The sequence below is a fragment of the Lactuca sativa genome, chromosome 4, assembly GCF_002870075.4.
Source record: "Lactuca sativa cultivar Salinas chromosome 4, Lsat_Salinas_v11, whole genome shotgun sequence".
Taxonomy (NCBI): Eukaryota; Viridiplantae; Streptophyta; class Magnoliopsida; order Asterales; family Asteraceae; genus Lactuca; species Lactuca sativa.
In genome coordinates, this window is record NC_056626.2 from 406,737,471 (window position 1) to 406,757,316 (window position 19,846).

The 19,846-nt window shown below is 35.3% G+C and overlaps 3 protein-coding genes across 3 annotated transcripts; 1 reads left to right on the top strand and 2 right to left on the bottom strand.

Annotated features, from left to right (window-relative positions):
* The first annotated feature begins 4,146 nt into the window (after positions 1–4,146).
* On the top strand, positions 4,147–7,047 carry LOC111883102 (protein WVD2-like 7). Its single transcript, XM_023879476.3, has 9 exons — positions 4,147–4,429; positions 4,688–5,197; positions 5,289–5,678; positions 5,747–5,799; positions 5,877–5,948; positions 6,061–6,160; positions 6,268–6,330; positions 6,412–6,525; positions 6,629–7,047. Exons 1-9 carry the CDS (start codon positions 4,379–4,381, stop codon positions 6,845–6,847), a joined length of 1,572 nt encoding a protein of 523 aa, XP_023735244.1. The 5' UTR covers positions 4,147–4,378; the 3' UTR covers positions 6,848–7,047.
* A 277-nt stretch (positions 7,048–7,324) lies between these two features.
* LOC111883100 (uncharacterized) lies at positions 7,325–8,318 on the bottom strand. The gene has a single exon (XM_023879474.3). The coding sequence runs from the start codon at positions 8,111–8,113 to the stop codon at positions 7,490–7,492; it is 624 nt and encodes a 207-aa protein (XP_023735242.1). The 5' UTR covers positions 8,114–8,318; the 3' UTR covers positions 7,325–7,489.
* Positions 8,319–10,713: 2,395 nt separating this feature from the next.
* Positions 10,714–13,080, bottom strand: LOC111894363 (protein FAR1-RELATED SEQUENCE 5-like). The gene is made up of 3 exons (XM_052771300.1): positions 11,188–13,080; positions 10,827–11,069; positions 10,714–10,743 (listed from the first exon to the last, which is right to left on the bottom strand). The coding sequence occupies exons 1-3, from the start codon at positions 13,078–13,080 to the stop codon at positions 10,714–10,716; spliced, it is 2,166 nt and encodes a 721-aa protein (XP_052627260.1).
* Positions 13,081–19,846: the final 6,766 nt, after the last annotated feature.

A 19,846-nucleotide genomic window follows, 5' to 3' on the forward strand; every position in this document is an offset into this window, starting at 1 on the left:
GTGCACTTCTTGTGAGTTTGGTTGCTCCACATAGCATGGTGATTCTCTGTTATGCAATGTAAAAGAAAAAGTTATAGATCTTTCAGAGTTATACATATAAGATATCAAGAAACAAAGTGTAACTCTTTTCATAGTAATAACTATAGATCAAACATTATTTGACTATTTCCCAATTGAAAAGTTTCATGTTTGACATTGACAATCAAAATGCAGCTCTTACTGTTGCTACAAAGTGTTGCTACAGAGAGAGAAAAAGACATTTCGAAGTTGGATTTGAGTATACTTTAACCTAAAAGCAACGTGTCTTACATAGGACTGATCAAACTTCTTACTGACATTTTGTCGAGCAGTTGGAATGCATCATATGTATGAAGCATCGGTTATTAGGCAGAAAAGATAGAAAGAAGGATAATCATGAGGAAGATTGAAAGAAGGATAATCATGAGGAAGATAGAAAGAAGGATAGTCAAGCTAACTGACCTAGAGCCTTTATGGTTTTCTTCTTTATATTAACTTCCTCTGCATCCTCAAGAACCAAATCCATGTACTCATCAAAACCCTACATCAAACAACCAAGCATACGAAATTATAATCAGCCAATTCAAACAACCATATCTGGATATGCGCTTTCTGTTTTACACACAGCATAAAACTCAGAAATTCAGCCAATTTGTCCAAACAAACCATTGAATGAAATTCAAAATGTGAGTACATCTTACACTTTGAAGGAATCTGAATATCAGGTTCTGGAATTAAGAGGAAAAAGTTAAAGATTCTATTAGTCGTAACTTCAAATAAAAGTGAAAATGTGGGAAATCAATTAGGGTTTCCAGTTATTTAAGTTGGTTTTGGAGAAGGAAAGAATATGTACGATAAGTTGGGTCATTATCCTCTGAACTTTAGTCGCCATGGCTGCTTGTTGAATACGAGACAGAGATCTTCACCCGAGTCTTTTGGTTTCTGGCTAAGCGAAAATATGAATCCTCAATCAAACAATTAATCTTCAATTGATTATTTTATCAAATCTGGAAGTGGCAGTTGTGGAAGAGAGAAGAAGAAAAAAAATGGTATTACCGTCCTTTGAAGGTGTCCTCTCCGACGTTGTTTTCAATCGATCTACAGGGGTGGTGGGAAGCGTTGAAATCGATTTAGGGCTAATGTTTTATATTTATCTTTGCTTCTTGCGTGATATAAGGAATTGTTGTTGATCTACCATAATTAACTATGCAAAGATTACTATAATACCCTTAAATGATTTATTTTTTCCTAATTTCCTATTGGTGCATTCATGCACACAATAGTTGCTAGAAACATTTGAACCTAGCGCTCTCTCTCTCTCTCTCTCTCTCTCTATATATATATATATATATATATATATATATATATATATATATATATATATATATATATATATATTAAAAGAAAAGAAAATTTGATATCTTATAACTTAATGGGAGGTCTATTGACATTGTCTGAAGAGCCATATGGCTCATCTTTAAAAGAAAATCCTTAGAAGACTTTTATATGCTAATAATGGGAATCGAACTCAGATTGCACGGTAGAATGAAACACCACTTAACCAACTCAGCCAAAGGCACGTTTAATGATATTTTTACAGAGGTTGTATATATATACATTAAACATATGTCACTTAAATTATTTTGGGGCCCCAAACCATGGCGAGGTCTGGGGCGGTCGCCCAACTTGCCCACCCTATTGGGTCGGGCCTGTTCGGGACTGTTCATGCTTATGGACACCGCCACCGCCACCGCGACCTCGACTGCTTGGTTGTTTAGTTCTTGTGGTTTGGCTTAGGTCTTGTGTTCTGGACGTCGTGAATTCTTTATACAATCACATATTTTAACGATCATTATATCCACGCTTTTGTATTTGAGTCTAATATAATTTTCGTTTAGATTACTCCCGTTAAAAAAACAATATATTTTTAATTACGATTTTATAAAAAAAATGTTTATACATACATTCATAAAGAACGCATGGATATAAAGATCCTAAGTAAAAATATATTATTTTTTAACGGAAGTAATTTAATCGAAAGTTATAGTAGACTCAAATATGGACGCGGACCATAACCATGAACAACCCCCGAACACTTTATTAATGATTGTGTCGCGTAGGATGACGTGAAAAAACCCTAAAAAACCGAACATAAGTACTGAATGTATACAAAAACAACAAAGACTTATTTTGCAACAAAAAATATTAAAGACTAAATGTGCAAAAAAATATTAAGGACTAAATGTGTACAAAGTGATAAATATATTACCCTTTTAAGATATTTTTTCCGGATTACCTAGAGTAGCCAGTCATAAAGACTAAATGTATACAGTTAAACAAGTTGAAAAGTTAATTGTGGACGAAAAAAAAAACTCGGTGACCAAATGTATACAAATAGAAAAATATATTATCATTTTAAGTCATTATCCCTTTTTTTAAACTTACATTTTTAAAACTTATTTTTTACAACGGAGTTTACATATATTTTTTAAAACTTTTTTATAAATTCGTCCATACATGTTTTTACAAATTCCCCCATGTTTGCTTTTTATATTTTTAAAAATTAATATTTTTTATAAAAAAAAGTTTGTATAAATTTTACGTCTTTTTTCATAATTTTATTTTTCACAAATTCATTCCTACAAATTAATTTTGTTACATAATTAACTATTACTATTTGTTTTTATGCAATATATTTCAAAAATATCTTTGTTTTTATACGCACTTTTTTTACGAAAAATTCGCTTTTACAATTATGTTTTATCAATTGTATATCTATAGCTGTTTTATCAATTGTATATCTACAGCAGCAAACGGGCTGATATCCTTAATTATGATTTTTATTTATTTATTTTTAATTTTTAAAGCATAATACATTCATTTTGCTAATAAATTTTAGTTATCATCGTACAACGAACGAGAAGGCAAACGGGCAATAAGTTACGTCATTAAGACTTTTTGTACGGTAAAACTAATTCTTTTGAAGACTACAACCATAGATCTATGTGATATAACATTGTTATGCATGATCCGTTGTACTCTATTAAGAAGTTCTACTGTATCCGACGCAAGGAAACTAAATGTATCAAATGCAAATGGTATAAACACGTGTTGATTTTTCATACATAATTTCTCATTTTTCTTGACCTTGCATGTAGCAGCTTGTAATCCAGTCTGTCCCACCGTGAAACCCCCGATCCTCAAGCCCTATAAGGTCCACATATGCATGTTTCCTTCCAACCCATCCAAAAATCAAAACGTCAGTAGGTCTAAGGGTTGATCTTCCTTCTGTCAAGTCAGTCAAGAAATTCATAGGTGCCTCTTTCTTGGCAGAAAAACCGACACGCTTAAATATGTCGACCAAAACATCTCTAACCATATCATGCTTGTATTTGAACCATGAGAGCTCTTTACAATGAACTGAAAAACTGCTTTCTGCCGAGCCGACATGTCGAAATGACTTCCATGTCTTGGACAATTTTACTAAATAAAAAAACTTTAATTATGAGTAATATTACCATAATTAAACATGAAATGTATTAATTATATGAAATATTTCTAATTTAAAAATATAAAATGCATTTTTTATGGAAAATGTTGCTTATAATTAATACATCTCACATTTAATTAAAGTAATATTTTTCATAATTAATGTTTTTTATGTGTCTTTAAGACGCATATTAGAAATTCTCATATCTCTCTCCCTATTAATGTCATGTCACTTGTCAATGTATTGATTTTCCATTACAAATTTTAAATTTCTCACTCTAATTATATTAAATTAATAATATTAGAATAAAATTGATACATATTATAAGATCACGTATTTATTTAAATCAACGATTATAATTGTATACAACTAAAAAATATCTCTTAATTAAAAATTTATTTAAAATAATTGATTAATAATTTTAAATTTTTATTATAAAAATTTAATTAATTTTATGTACTACGGATTATAAACTACTAGTTATTAAATAAATTAGTAACTAAGCCAAATATTTAGAATAAGGGGAAAAATATAATATTTGAAATATCAGTGGATTTTTAAATTGAGTTATAAAGGCAAAGGCTTTGGACTTTGAGTGGCTTTTCTAGTTTAATATTTGCATTTAAAGAGATGAACGTTACTCAGATGATTGTTTCCTCCAAATTCAAATAGGTAGGACCCAACCACCAGCTGAAAAAGAAGAAACCCCAGGCGACTTTTTCTATAACGTACGCCTCTTTTCATTTGAATTTCAAATTTTTGAGTAATTGGTCAGTTGCAAGTAAAGATTTTGTAACGAAACCCTTACCTTGATCTACTTTATTGCTTCTGGGTCGTTTTCTTCTCTGTGTTTTCGTCTTCTTGATAGACATGGGAGAATCGACATGTCTCATGCATTCTCTACCTGAACCCAACAACCATGTAAGTCTCGACAAATTCATCAAGTGATTATTCTTCATCATGATTTCTAGTTATCAACTACCAATTTGTACCAATTGTTTGTCAAAGTGCTCTGGTGAGTTGAATTTTACTGAAAATATGTTTTTGTGAGTGAGTTACTGACTACAAAGTGTTTGTAGAAATGCTCCAATGAGTTGAACTTCACTAAAAGCATACTCTTAGCAGTTTTCTTGCACTCAATTGGAGTGTTTCTTTGATGGTAAAATTACTTGTTTACAGGGGAACCATGTACATGTTCTTGGAGATTCAGTCTCTTTTGGGAGGTTCACATCAGAGTCATTAGCTTGGGAAAAATGGTCAACATTTTCTCATAAACGGTATGTTGAAGAAGCCAAGAGTTATGCCCAACCTGGATCAGTTGCCCAAAAGAAAGCTTTCTTTGAAGCTCATTACAAGAAAGTGGCTGCTCAAAAAGCTGCTGCAGCCGCTGCTGCATTGCTTGAGCAAGAAAAAAACGCCATCGCCACCACCACCAGCAGCCCCAAACCCCATGATTATTCACAAACATCGTTGGTGAACATTCATATACCACAACCACCATTGTTAAACACAGTGAAAATTGTCAAAGAAGAACAACCTCTCAATCTTGTTGAATCGGGAACTGAAAAGGTTGTAGTAGATGTGGGTTTGAAGAAGAAAGATTTGGTAAACAGGATTGAGAATCTTGAAGATCATGTTTCTGTTTCAGAGGATAGTAGAACATCTCAAATGGACAGACCTTTGTTGAAGGTAATTATAAATTTATAATACTTGTTCTTTTTTTTTGTTGTTGTTGATTAGTTTAAAAAATGATTGATTATATATTTTTATATTGTTTTAGTCAAAGTCGAACACAGATCAGGAGGTTTTACAACCAAGAATGAGGAGAAAACCAGCTACACCTTCTTTCAGGTCAACATTAGTCAACAAGAAACAAGCTAAAATCCCACCTTCACCATCAAAGTATGTTGCTTTTATGAATCCCAGAAAAGAAAACAACATCATCACTCCAAAATCCAAAAATTCCATTTCCACTACAATGGATTCTGTAGATAAAAAGAGAATAGCTCCAAGATCTTTATACACGTTAATGAATTCTGGTTCTGTTAAAGAATCACAATCATGCAAATTAAACTCTCAAAATGTTCAAAAGAATGAAACCAAAAAACCTGTTCCTAGTGCTCATTCCACACCCAAACGCTATCCAACACCTGCAAGGACTCCTTCCAAGGTAAATTACATTTTTGCCACTCCTTTATATGCAATGCAGCTTAAACTTATGTGAATTTTGTTTCCTAGGTTAAAAGTGGGGTGAATAAGCAACCTTTGGCAACACCTTCCGTAAAAAGAAGGTAAGTTACTCTAAAAAAAATTTATTTCTTTAAATGATTTAAATAATCTTGCTGTTTCTTTTTACTTTTTATTAAAGGGTGGAAACACAAACGCCTTCAGCTGTTGGAAGCAAAACTCCGAGTCAAAAATGGCACATTTTCTCAGCTGTGTAAGTTGTTTCAGGAATTATCATTTTGACATTTTAAAGGATTCATACTCTAAATATAAATGGGAAAATTACTGTTTTAACCTTTTTGAATTATTGTGTGTTAATAATGTAGTTCAAAGTCACTGAATGCTTATAGAAACAAGTTGCAATCACCAACTGTATCTTCTCCTTTTACTTTGAGAACAGAGGAAAGAGCTGCACGAAGAAAACAGGCAAGAATAGCAACCTACTTTATTACTCTTGAGCCTTTTATTAAAAAACTTAAAATATTCTTTCTTGTAATTTAATGAATCTATGTTTTGCATTTAATTATTTTCAGAAGCTTGAAGAGAAGTTTAATGAAAAAGAAGCGCAGAAAGTGCAGCTGCAAACATCATTAAAGGTTATTATAATCTTTCTCATTTCTCAAATTTTCATTTATTTTCTCTTGTTTTTTTTATATTTGAATGATTTAAAAATACAGGAGAAAGCAGAGACAGAATTTAGAAGACTTCGTCAAACTTTCTGCTTTAAAGCTCGGCCATTACCCAGTTTTTATAATAATGAAAGAGAAACACCAAAGAGCATGATCAAAAGGGTATGTATAAAATATATACTACGTCTAGAATTTGAAAAAATATATATATTTTTTAAAAATGAAAACATATTTTGAGGAATTAAATGTGTGTTTGTTTTTGTAGACTCCACAAGCACAAGGGAATTTGAATTTGAGGTCAGTAAATGTAACGCCTACAAGAAAACCTCCGACAACAACAATGGTATCATCACAACCGTGTTCCATCAAGAAATCTTCTAGAAGACTTTGGAAAAATAACAATGATCAAAATCCGATTAATCATCCTTTATCTGAATTAGCAAGAAGGATTAGCCATGAAAATATGTCTCCAAATATTCAGTAGTGTTTTAGTTTGTGCATATTATAACTTTTGCTGGTTTTATATGTCTGTCCATTTCCAGTTAAAAGATGAGAGGATTGATTGATTATGTTCCATATTACTACTATTTCTCAATTGCCAAGGCCTTTTGGCATGAATGCAAATTTGTTGTATTTTGGAAAGAGAGTTTAAATATGATTATCATATTAATCTTTGTCTTATTATTTATTATTGGTCTTGTTTGTATTAAAAAATTGAAAGGAAACCCATCAAATGTTGTTTTCATGTTAACACAAGACCCATCAAATGATAAGAAACAATCCCCACAAAATGATTAAAAACACATCCTTTATCATTTTCATGGGGTTGGATTTATTATGTTATAAATTAAAATGGGTCCCACAAATCAAGGAACATATATATGTAGTTGTAGATCAATTTTGAAGAAAGTAGTTGTAAATTGAATCATTGGAGTTATGGTTTATCTTGGAAACAAACAAGTGACAACAAGAATTGAGCTAACTTTATTCATATAATACACAATTAACAAACTATATGATTACATCATTAACATATAATAACACAATAATTTAAACCAAACCCCAAAATCATCATGCATAATTAGAATATGATGATATGATGAAATTTGATAAAAAGAATTTGAATTTACTCCATTTGTCCACCTACCAAATACCAATCATCATCTCCATACTCATCCTCATCTTCATGTCCCCAACATAACCCCACATCACAAAAGCTCATGGCATCATCATCATCATCATCATCATGGACATCATTCTCACGCTCATCCGCCACAATCCCAATCCCAATTGCGAATCCAGCACCAAGGTCTATTGCATGAGTACCAACATCATGATCATGATGATTGTCGTCATCATACGCATAAGTTTCTTCTACTCTACCCTCGTAATCATAATCATCATCATTGTAACCCTCTTCATTAGCCAAATAAGCCAAAACCCTAGTCGCCGAGTTCCCAACAGGATATTTGGTCCACTCGTTCTCAGGATCTATCGATCTGATCTTCATGGCCCCTTTAGCCTTATCTCTGGACTTACAAACCGCGTGTTTATGATGATGACCGGAGCACCGCCCCTTGTGACATTTCCCGGTACACTTTGATTGATTCGTCGGCTTGTTGAGCACCTTGGTGAACAGCCGTGCGGCGGTGGTGGAATCCACCATCTTTTTGTAGCGTTCTTGAGCCAAAAGAGGCTGATTGATATCGTAACACCTGATTGCACCATGTTGACGACGATCCCCCTTCATTTTGATTGTTGTTTGAGAAGTAATTTGAGTACAGAAATGGTGAAAAGTGTGGGTTTGGGAAGAAATTAATAGGGAAAAGAGTATAGACTATGGAAGGATGAAAGAGGTTAGATTATTGAAGACGATTTGTTCAGTTGATACGCAACGTGGTTTCTTTTTGGAGGGTCAACTGTGCGTATTTGCCAAGCTGGCTGCCTATCGTCAATTCTACATCTATTTATGGTTATATATGTAACTCTTTTGAGGCATAATGAGAATATCCCATTTCCAACACTTTTATCCAAACATAATCTATATTATATACTATTATAAACCAAAGGGCTTCTAGCCCAGCGATATCAGGTGGTGCCCTCCATCTTTGAGGTCGAGGGTTCAAGTCTCGTTGTTGACATAGGTGGAATTAGGTGGTATTAGTTTAGGAAATCTAGATTAGATTTGCCGGTTCTATATATATACTATAAAGTATATATATATATACTACAATTAAAACCCCAATTTTGGAGAAAAAAACAAAACAAACACCGTGTGGGTTGTTAATCCCACTGTGTTGTTGTGTAGTCAGGGGAACACAACTAAGAGGAGGGTAGTCGCCGATGGCGGCATCACTGATCACCAGAGAGGGAAACGACGACGCAAGCGATGCCGCCCAGCTGGAAATCGCCGGAAAAGGTGCGGGTTTTGGGTTCTCAAACTTCCTTCCTAACATAAAAGCTTCATTTTTTTCTGATTTGTGTTTTTGATCCACCAGGTCAGTAACGACGACATGACCTGGATTGAAGAAATTGTAACAATTTTGGCGAAAGAGGACTACAGATGGTTAGGGAATGATTCAATAGTGAAGCTTTCTGATTTTTCCCCTTGATTCTTGTTCTATTTGCATCGATCTGGTATCAGTTGAAGTCTGTAATCGACAATTGAAATTTCAATGGCCACTTACCTTCATCGATTGAAGTCATTAATTATAAGTTGGGACAATTGATACAAAATTTTCTATCTATGTGTCAATTCTCCCTTTGGAAACATGGGCGCTTTCTCTATTTCAGTTAAGGAAAGTGAGAATTCTTTCAATTTATCTTTATCAGCATTCTTGTTGCAGGTAATCTTTCAGCCTCTTCATTTCCTTTTACCCTTTTTTATGATGCTAATACATTTTGGCATTGTGTAAGATTGGGTAGGATAGAGAAAGACAATAATTATATCACAATTATGGTGGAATTGGGAAGTGGATGAAACATTGTATCAAGGATGGAAACAACTTATTAAGGATCTTAGTGCCAAACGTATTAAAGTCATGATATATTGCAATCCTTGTCTAGCTCCAGTAAGTAGTCATTTTCTTTATCAAAAAACACTTGTAAGGGCATTCATGTCTTTTGAAGATTTTAATTGATATATATTAGATGGATAGAAATCCAGATGCAAGGAGAAAGGTATTTTAAGAGGCAAAGAAGTTGGACATTTTAGTAACAGACAAGTTGGACATTTTACCATGATTATTGTATTTTAAGGAATTATCATATAAAGATTTTTATTGCTAGCATTTAGCTATTTTGTTGGTCTTAATGAATGGGTTCCATGTGGATATAAGTTTCTCCAGTAATTTACATATGAAGGCTACAATTTTCTCAAAACCTCATTGATTTTTTTGCAGGTCATCGTTATGGTAGATAATCTACGGTTCGGTTCAAGAGGAAGGGTAAAAAGGGAAAACAGTCCTTACCAATGACCAATAGGGGCAACAGAGGTAATTTGGGGACTACTATGAAACTCAAGGCAGGAAGGGTAAAAAGGGAAAACAGTCATCGTTGGGTTTAATGTTCATCACTCTTGTTTGGTAGATTTATAAGTTTATTGTCATTAGTTGTAATTAGTTGTAAGGATTTTGTAACTTTCTATATGGTGCTGTCATATTTTTGGCATTTTTTGTTCCGGTTTGTAATATGTACATTCCCGACCATTAGTTGGGTTTTTTTTATTATAATAACATTCTTATTTCAAATCTCAAAAAGAATATGTTGATTAGTAGAAGCAGTCTACTGTTGCATTATACCTATTAACAACATTATACTTGAATCAATTTTCTTTTTAACAAAATAATACTTTCAACAATAGGATTGTACTTTCATATTGTACACATAATAGCATCGTACTTTCAGTTTTTACACATAATATCCGCGTACTTTCATTTTTTACACATAATACCCCCGTACTTCCCTTTTTTACACGTAATAACATCGTACTTTCAGTTTTTATACATAATACCCCCTACTTTCATTTTTTACACATAATTGCATCGTAATTTCATTTTTTTACACGTAATACCCCCATACTTTTTTTTTCTGCACATAATAGCATCGTACTTTCATTTTTTACACATAATACCCCCGTACTTCTGTTTTTTACAAATAATACCCCCGTACTTTCTTTTTTTTACACATAATAGTAGTAACCATTCAACATTTTCATTCCAGAACAGCAACGTACACGATTTATGTCCAAAACTGGAAAAAAGACAAGTACTTCAAACTAAAAAAAGGACGCTTAACCTAAGCTAGAAAAATGAGTAGAATTAACCAAAATCATAGCAACTATATATCCCATCAATGTTTCTCTTGCAACGATTCATCTACCTGATACATGAAAATATAAATAGATTATTATATAAATATAAGAACTGCAAAATCATGACAAAGTAAGTTACTACTATACGCACCTTTCTTTTAGAACAACTAGTAGCATAATGACCTAATTCTTGACAATAAGAGCATGTTCGTTTTTTTGGCACTTCTAAAGAAGACTTGATTCTACTAGCAATTTTAGGACGCCCTTTCGTGTTGGTTGGAGCAAGAGGATCCCGGACAAATAATTGAGGTAGCATATCGACTTGTGAAATTCTCACACAAGAACCTTGAGATACGTTCTCAACTGGTAAAGGTTTTTTTCCGTATTGCTTGATCTTGTAAGAGCTTTATCAATACGTTATTGACATTTTCTATTTCTAAAGGGGAGTCTTTTGCTTGTTCAATTACTTTATTAAAATTTGAACGAACACACCATAAAGTGTAAGCACTAACCCCATTCCCATTATTCATTTCTTCAAGTCCGATACTACGCTTACCCACCTTGTACCTAGCATTAAGGGTCCACCTAGGTAAAATGTAGTGACTCGGAAGTGTGTCAACATGCCTTTTCTTCATCACATATAAGATATGTTTACATAAAATCCCACAAGTCTCATACTTAGCACAAGAACATGTGACATGGATCTTATTTGACAAATAAAAGGTAACAATCCGCCAATATTTTTTGTTAATGTCCAATTGTCCAACTCGATACTTGATTTCTTCTGTAGTTTTGCTTATAGTCTCATGCGTTAAATTGCTAGTAGCTTCCATCCATTCTTTTTTGAAAATCTCAAATACCTTTCTAGTATAACACTCACCTGCTTTTGCTTCAATTGGATGTCTTGAGGAAAGAACTGGCCTCGAGTTCATAGTCTTGAAATCTTCATCTTCTTCGGCGGCCCTTCGTGAAGCAACTGCTTTGTCATATTGCACTAAAAAGTCATTCAACATGGTACTCGAGTTAACAAAATCATCAAAAAATGAATTAATACTCTCACTTCGTCCACTTGTTGACATACCGGCCAAGAAAATATCCTTTAAGAAGGCTTTAGCCCAATGTACTCGTTGGTTATACATATCAGTTATCCAACAATTGCTTTCAAGTTTATACTTATCACGTATAACTTCCCACCTAGTTTCAAATTCTTCAATTGTGTCACTCATTACCCATTCTTTATATGATTCTTGAAAATAACTATAACGAGCAACATATGGTCGAAGGTGCTCTAATTCATGTTTTTTTATATGCCATGCACAAAAGCGATGTCGAGCGTTTGGAAACACTTTTTTTATTGCTTTACCCATAGCTTTGTCTTGATCAGTAATAATAGCCTTTGGGTACTTGCTAAACATACATTTAAGGAAATGCTCAAACAACCATACAAAAGTTTCTTCCTTTTCGTTTTCTAGCAACGCTCCACCAAAAAGTACAGACTGTCCATGATGGTTCACCCCAGTAAATGGAGCAAAAGGCATCTTGAATTTATTTGTCATATAAGTTACATCAAAGACAAAAACATCTCCAAATTTAGTAAAATCGTCTCTTGATCTTCCATCAGCCCAAAAAATATTTCTAGGACAACCATCACTGCACAAATCCACAACATAATATTGATCATTATCCACTAATGCTTTATCTTGTAAATGTTTTATTAGTCCATAAAACTCTCTTCCTTTGTTGTGTTTTTGTTGCTTAGATAATACATCAACACATTGTTTTGAAGTAACATCAACTTCATTTGAGGTTTTCATTGCATTAATAGCCTTTTTAATTTGAGAAGGTTTCAACCCTGCTTGATTAAGTTCCACCATGAGAGATTTACATTTCATTGTACGGTGGAACTTCGCATGAGACCGATGCTTCATCACTTTTGTTGGTGTCATGCTCAATTCGTGATTATGTGTGTCATCAAACAAGTCCACAAACCATTTCCCATCTTTCTTTTTTGAAATTCGAAACATTGCTTTGCATCCGATCCTAACTTCTCTACGACGTTTTTTCTCATTTCCAATTGAAGTATTACCATCCTCCCGTTTAAAACCTTCTTTGTCACATACAAGTGTCTTTCGATAAGGTTCATTTGTTCCCTTATTTTTGCATGTGGTATGAATACGTATACCAAATCCATGTACAAATGCATAATCATTATAAAAGTTATATGCATCATCGGTTGTATCGAAAACCTTTCCTAAAATACTTTCATTGTTCAGTCCATCTTCCTCACATTCAACATTTGCATCTTTTATTTCTTCAGTTTCATATGTTGCTTCTAACAAATCATTTGCATCAACATCTTCAATTGTATGTGCTTCGATATTCCCATCTGCTTCGGTTTCAGACATCATTCACTATACACTACATCCAACAATAATCAAGAATTAGAAAATATCATTTACCAACTAAGATATTTACAAAATGATAGTTTGCTTATTAGAAAAAAATAAATAACCAGCAACAATGACAAAATCAATAATTAATATAAAATAAAATAGCATAGTGAATAGAACGAAATAGAGGCCAAGTTCAGTAATTTATTGGCAATTTCAATTACAAATTGATAGCACAGTAAGTGGGAGACAACATGAACGGATGCAAGCAAAGTTCATAATTCTTTTTTCATCATTCACCAACATTTAGAAAAAATAATTCAAGATGTATCATGAAATTTTACAAAAAAATTTACCTTTTTTTCAGAAATCAGTAAGCAGCAGGTAACGAGTTGAATATGGTGTAGAAAATTTGAGCAGCAACAAATGAGAATGAACAACCAGTCAACAAAAATCGAGAACCATACAAAAATCGGTTTACAAATTCTACTAGTAGCAAAATTCGGTAATCAATGGGCAATTTCAATTACAAATTGATAGTGCAGTGAGTGGCGAACAACATGAACGGATGCCAATTTCTACCCTTTGTATGTTGTTGTGCGATTTCAAACATGCCAATTCCAATTGCAAATACGATGATTTTTTTTTTCAATTAACCTACATGATCGATTTCTGGAAGTAAGAAATCCTCCAATACCAAAAATAGCGGAAACAATCAATTTTAGAATATTACGATGATGGAAAAGAAAAACAATCGTGTGTTGTAATTAGCCCAAAACGACACAGTTTAATTGGTTATGTATATAAGCTTAGGTAGGGCTATAATGTATGTTCCCTTGAATCTCTCAGCAAAAAATATCTTTAATATTGCTACATGTGATACAATAAACTGAGTGGATAAGGTTGGGAAACCTGGTGAATACATAGAGGTTTCAACCCACAATATTATAATTAATATGTTTAATCATCAAACAATTAAACCAATTTCCTAATCCACATTATCTTCTATTATTCATAAGGATCTTCCCTAAGGATCAACTATACTGATAGTACCAGTTCAAGGATTCCTCCATGATACGTGTCAATAGATTTTTCTGATGGGTTTTGGCCATATGAACATTCCTATGTGCACATGCAAACCCTAATGTTTGGATCTAGGTTTCTCTAATTAAACATGCATTGAACCCAAGACTTCTAATGACTAATAGAGCATAATAACATATGAAATTAGAATTAGAAGTTTACCTTGAATCACTTGCTTGATCTTCTTGTCCTTGGAGCTTTAGAGTCACAATTGTCACTCCTCTAATGGCTTACAAACACCAACTAGCAAGAGGATGATTTGAGAGAGAGGAGAGGGGATCAAAATCGGCCAGGGTTTCTTTCTAAAGTATAAGTGCCGATTTCCTTAACCTTGGGGTCTATTTATACTTGTAAGGCTCCCAGGGTTTCACCCTTAAACCCTAATTGGATAACTTAGGCCCTAAGCAATCCAATACCCTAATTGATAAGCCTTTGGACGAATTCTAAGCCTATCCTAAGCCCTAGAAATCGTCCACCATTATCCATAAGGGATTTATAGCCCAAAGTACAACTATCATACAATTGACAGTTTATACCCCTTTATTCAATTAATCTCTTTAAGTCACCAAATTAATTCCTAATTAATTTATGACTTATATTAATCAAATAATATTATTATTCATTATATTATTCTCATAATATATTGATAATATTTCTTCTCTCATAATAAATCATCCTGTCAAGTTGCTATGGTGAAGGCAACCCAAAAGGACCATGCACTACCGGGTCAAATACTTGCCTAATTTAGTTGCAGCCTTAGACACTATTGCAACAGTCTCCCACTTGGATAAGTCTAGTAACTATATACAAGTATAATCTGATTAGCAATCGTAGCTCTCAAAGACGCTGTCAAACTCTGATCTAATCAATCTTGTCCTTTAGATAAGGGATCGTACAGTCCTCTGTTTAGATATCATGCTGACAATTCTATGGAACAATTTGTCTAGCATTTGGTTTCTCGATCTCCGATTTATTTGATATAGAACTTAATCGAACATATCAATTTAGTTCTGACCGGGCCCGACACATAAGTCAAATCAAATCATCGAGCGGCCGAGATATCGCTTTTACCCTCTTAGGATAAAAGTAATAGATAAACTTCGACTTATATGCATTTACTTATTCATTAATCAACTATACACAACAATGCATTTTATAACATCAAGTTACTGATGCGGTTTCGCATTATCAATGTACAACCAATTAACAAATAACAAACCATATATCTAGGTTTTAAGACTATATGATATTATCGTCTTGCGATCTCCCTTTTTATCACATTCCATAAGGTGATTCCAGCAAGCACGGGTTTGTTCCAATGCTCAAAACTAGTTCAAGCACTCATGAACGTTGCAACAAACTTTTGCTATGTCTAATACTATTTAGACAATCTACACACCAATTCATGATAAACTTCATTCATATCTACTTCCAACATATGAACGATTGTGGACAATTTGAATAATTCGATTATTCTTAATAAACTCAATTATTCTGGAAGTCAAAACATGCAAAGTGAAACAATAGTTAAACAATTAACATAAGACAGTAACATTAATCATAAATAATACTCTTTTATTTAATCATCAAATGTTAATTACATTTATCTATTACACGTTTCCAATACTATCTAATCTATACTAATATCATCCTTCAGCCCAATACTCCTAGCATGCTGCAAGTGCTTAACCCTACTCAGTCCCTTCATAAGCGGATATGTTGGGTTATCTTCTGATGATATCCTCTTCACCACGAATTGTCCTTCTTCTACACGATGTCTAATAAAGTGATATTTTCTGTCGATATGTCAAGATCTACCATGATCCCTCGGTTCCTTGGTCAAGGCAACCGATCCTTCATTATCACAGAAAATCTCCATGGGCTCCTTTATGGCAGGTACAACTCCAAGATCACTGATGAAGTTCTTCAACCATATTGCCTCCTTTGACGCTTCGCTCGCTGCAATGTACTCTGATTCGCACGTTGAATCAGCTACGGTTTCCTGCTTGGAACTTTTCCAAGTTACTGCTCCTCCATTCAGGGTAAAGACCCAGCCCGACTGCGAACGGTAGTTATCCCTGTCGGTCTGAAAGCTGGCGTCACTATACCCTCGCACCTTCAAGTCATCACTCCCTCCGAGGACTAAGAACCATTCCTTCGTCCTCCGAAGGTACTTAAGGATATTCTTAACCGCAATCCAATGGGCTCTGCCAGGGTTCCCTTGATATCTACTAACCATGCTCAAAGCAAAGGCTACATTAAGGCGAGTACAAGTCATAGCATACATGATTGAGCCAACTGCGGAAGCGTATGGAACTCGGCTCATTTCAGCTATTTCAGCTTCCGTACTCGGACTTTGAGTCTTACTCAACTTGGCATTACTTTGTATCGGTAATTCTCCCTTCTTCGAGTTTTCCATACTAAAACGTTTTAGTACTTTATCTAAGTAAGTGTTCTGACTAAGTCCTATTAGTCTATTACTTCGTTCTCTCACTATCCTTATTCCCAGAATATAGGAAGCCTCTCCGAGGTCCTTCATAGCGAAGCACTTCCCGAGCCAGGACTTAACCTCCTACAGAGTCGGGACGTCGTTTCCTATGAGTAGTATGTCATCGACATACAGAACGAGGAAGCTTACTATACTCCCACTGGCTTTGACATATACACATGATTCATCTTCGCTTCGTACAAATCCAAAATCTTTGACTTTCTCATCGAAGCAAAGATTCCATCTGCGAGATGCTTGCTTAAGTCCATAAATGGACTTCTCAAGCTTACACACTCTATTTGGATGCTTCGGATCCACAAACCCCTCTGGCTGAGCCATGTAAACATCCTCAGCCAACTTCCCATTAAGGAAAGCGGTCTTGACATCCATTTTCCAAATCTCATAATCATGAAATGCGGCAATTGCTAGCATCACCCTAATAGATTTTATCTTCGCAACTGGTGAAAAGGTCTCATCATAGTCAACTTCGGGTGTTTGAGTAAAGCCATTCGCAACCAATTGCGCCTTATATGTGTGTACGTTTCCATCCACGTCGGTCTTCTTCTTGAAGATCCATTTGCACCCAACGATCTTACGTCCGGGCACATTATCAACCAAATTCCAAACTTGGTTGTCATACATGGACTGGATCTCGCTGTCCATTGCCTCTTTCCATTTCGCAGACTCCGGGCGTGCCATGGCTTCCTTATAGCTATTAAGTTCATCTAGATTTATTAGTGTACCATCACTAATATACGTGTCCCCTTCGGTAGTAATATGAAAACCATAAAACTGGGGTTGAACTCTAACTCTTTCGGAACGTCTAAGAGGTAATGACTCGTCAATCGGTTCAACCGTAGTTTCCTCCTCGGGTTGAGTGCCAGCGCTAGAGGTTCCTTCATCTATCGACTCTTGAATCTCTTCAAGCTCGATTTGCCTCCCACTGTCTCCTTGGCTTATGAGTTCTCGCTCTCGGAAAACTCCTCTCCTCGCAACAAAGACAACATTGTCCTTCGGTCTATAGAAGAGATATCCAAAGGATTTCTGCAGGTAGCCGATGAAAATACATCGCTCACTACGAGGTTCGAGCTTGTTGTGAGTGTCTCGTCTTACGAAAGCCTCGCAACCCCAAACCTTGATATGTGCTAACGAGGGAGCCTTCCCTGTCCACATCTCGTGAGGTGTTTTGGCAACCTTTTTAGTAGGGACTCGGTTAAGGATGTGGGCGGTAGTCTCTAAGGCATACCCCCAAAACGAGATAGGTAGTGAAGCACGACTCATCATAGAGCGAACCATGTCCAACAAGGTTCGATTACGCCTTTCTGCCACACCATTCAACTGTGGTGTCCTAGGTGGCGTCAATTGTGAAACTATTCCACACTCCTTGAGATAGTCATGGAATTCAAGAATTAGGTACTCTCCTCCTCGATCGGATCGAAGCATCTTGATTTTCCTGCCCAATTGATTCTCCACTTCATTCTTGAACTCTTTGAACTTTTCAAACGTTTCTGACTTTTGCTTGATTAAGTAGATATACCCATATCTACTATAGTCATCGGTAAAAGTCACATAGAAGCGGTTCCCATCCTTTGTGGTTGATCTAAACGGTCCACATACATCGGTATGTATGAGGTCCAATAGACCCTCACCCCTTTCACACGTACTAATGAAGGGTGACTTAGTCATCTTTCCAAGCAAACAAGACTCGCATGTGTCATCTTCTCTAAGGTCGAATGACTCCAACACTCCATCCTTTTAGAGTTGGGCTATGCGCTTCTTGTTGACATGTCCAAATCGACAATGCCACAAGGTTGCTCTATCCATACCATTGGAAGAATCCATGCATAAAACATCATTTCCTAAGTTATCTACAATCATAACAATTTCATAAATTCCATTACATGGTATTGCTTCAAAATATAAGACACCATTTAGATAAGCAAGAATAGAATCATTCTCATTATTAAAAGAAAATCTAAAACCTTGTCTAAACAAACCATGAAATGAAATGATGTTTCTTGCCATTTCTGGCGAATAGCAACAATTGTTCAAATCTAAACATAAACCATTCCTAAGCACTAAAGAATACACTCCAATCTTGGTCACAGGCGACGATCTTCTGTTCCCCATGATTAGATTTATTCTTGCATGCTCCACATCCCTATTTCTTCTTAGTCCCTGCAATTCAGAACAGATGTGGTAACCACAACCGATATCAAGGACCCAAGAAATAGCATGAGATGAATCATTAGATTTAATTGTGTATATACTTGTGAAAGACGGCTTGATATTTCCTTCCCTTATGGCTTGCAGGTAGTCTGGGCAGCTTCTCTTCCAATGCCCTATTTTATGGCAATGATGGCACTCTGCCTCTTTTGGGTTAGGGTTAGGCTTAGCGGGATCAACTTTGGTCCCACTAGAAGAGGAACCATCCCGGGACTTTCCCTTGCGGTGGCTCTTAGACGGAGCCTTCCTCTTCTTGCCTCTTCCTTGCCCAATGGCCAAAACAGGAGTAGCGGGTGGATTGGGAGTGGGTGCAACAGACTTGTCCTTGAGGTTTCTTTCAGCAACCCTAAGGAGACCTTGGAGCTTACTTAGGGTGACCTCTTCTTTGTTCATGTGGTAGGTCATCCTAAATTGATTGTAACACGGAGGCAAAGAGTAAAGCACCATGTCGATCGCCAAGTCTTCCCCAAAGTCAACATTCAACTTGCGAAGACGATCGACATACCTTTGCATCTTTTGTAGGTGCACGGTTAGAGATTCTCCATGACCCATTTTGGCAGAGATCATGTTAGTGAAAATCTCGTAACGCTCCTGCCTCGTGTTTTGGTGGTATCTCTCCAAAAAGTCTTGTTGCATTTCGTACGGATACATGTCCTTGTAGGACTTTTGGAATTCAGCGTTCATTGTGGCTATCATGATGCAATGAACCTTCGTTGCATCACGTTCATGAGTCTCAAAAGCAGTCATTTCAGCCGGAGTAGCGATTTCTGGGTTGATTTTCTCGAGCTTCTCATCGAGGACATACTCCTTGTCCTCGTAGCGAGCAATCGTGCGAATGTATCTTATCCATTCGCTAAAGTTCGTCTCATCGAAAGTCACCTTTTGACAAAGGCTCATCAATGTAAACGAACTAGCAGTAGCGTTGTTTGCGTTCGACATCTACAAATAGAAAGGACAAAGATAGATTAGAATTTTGAATCCCTA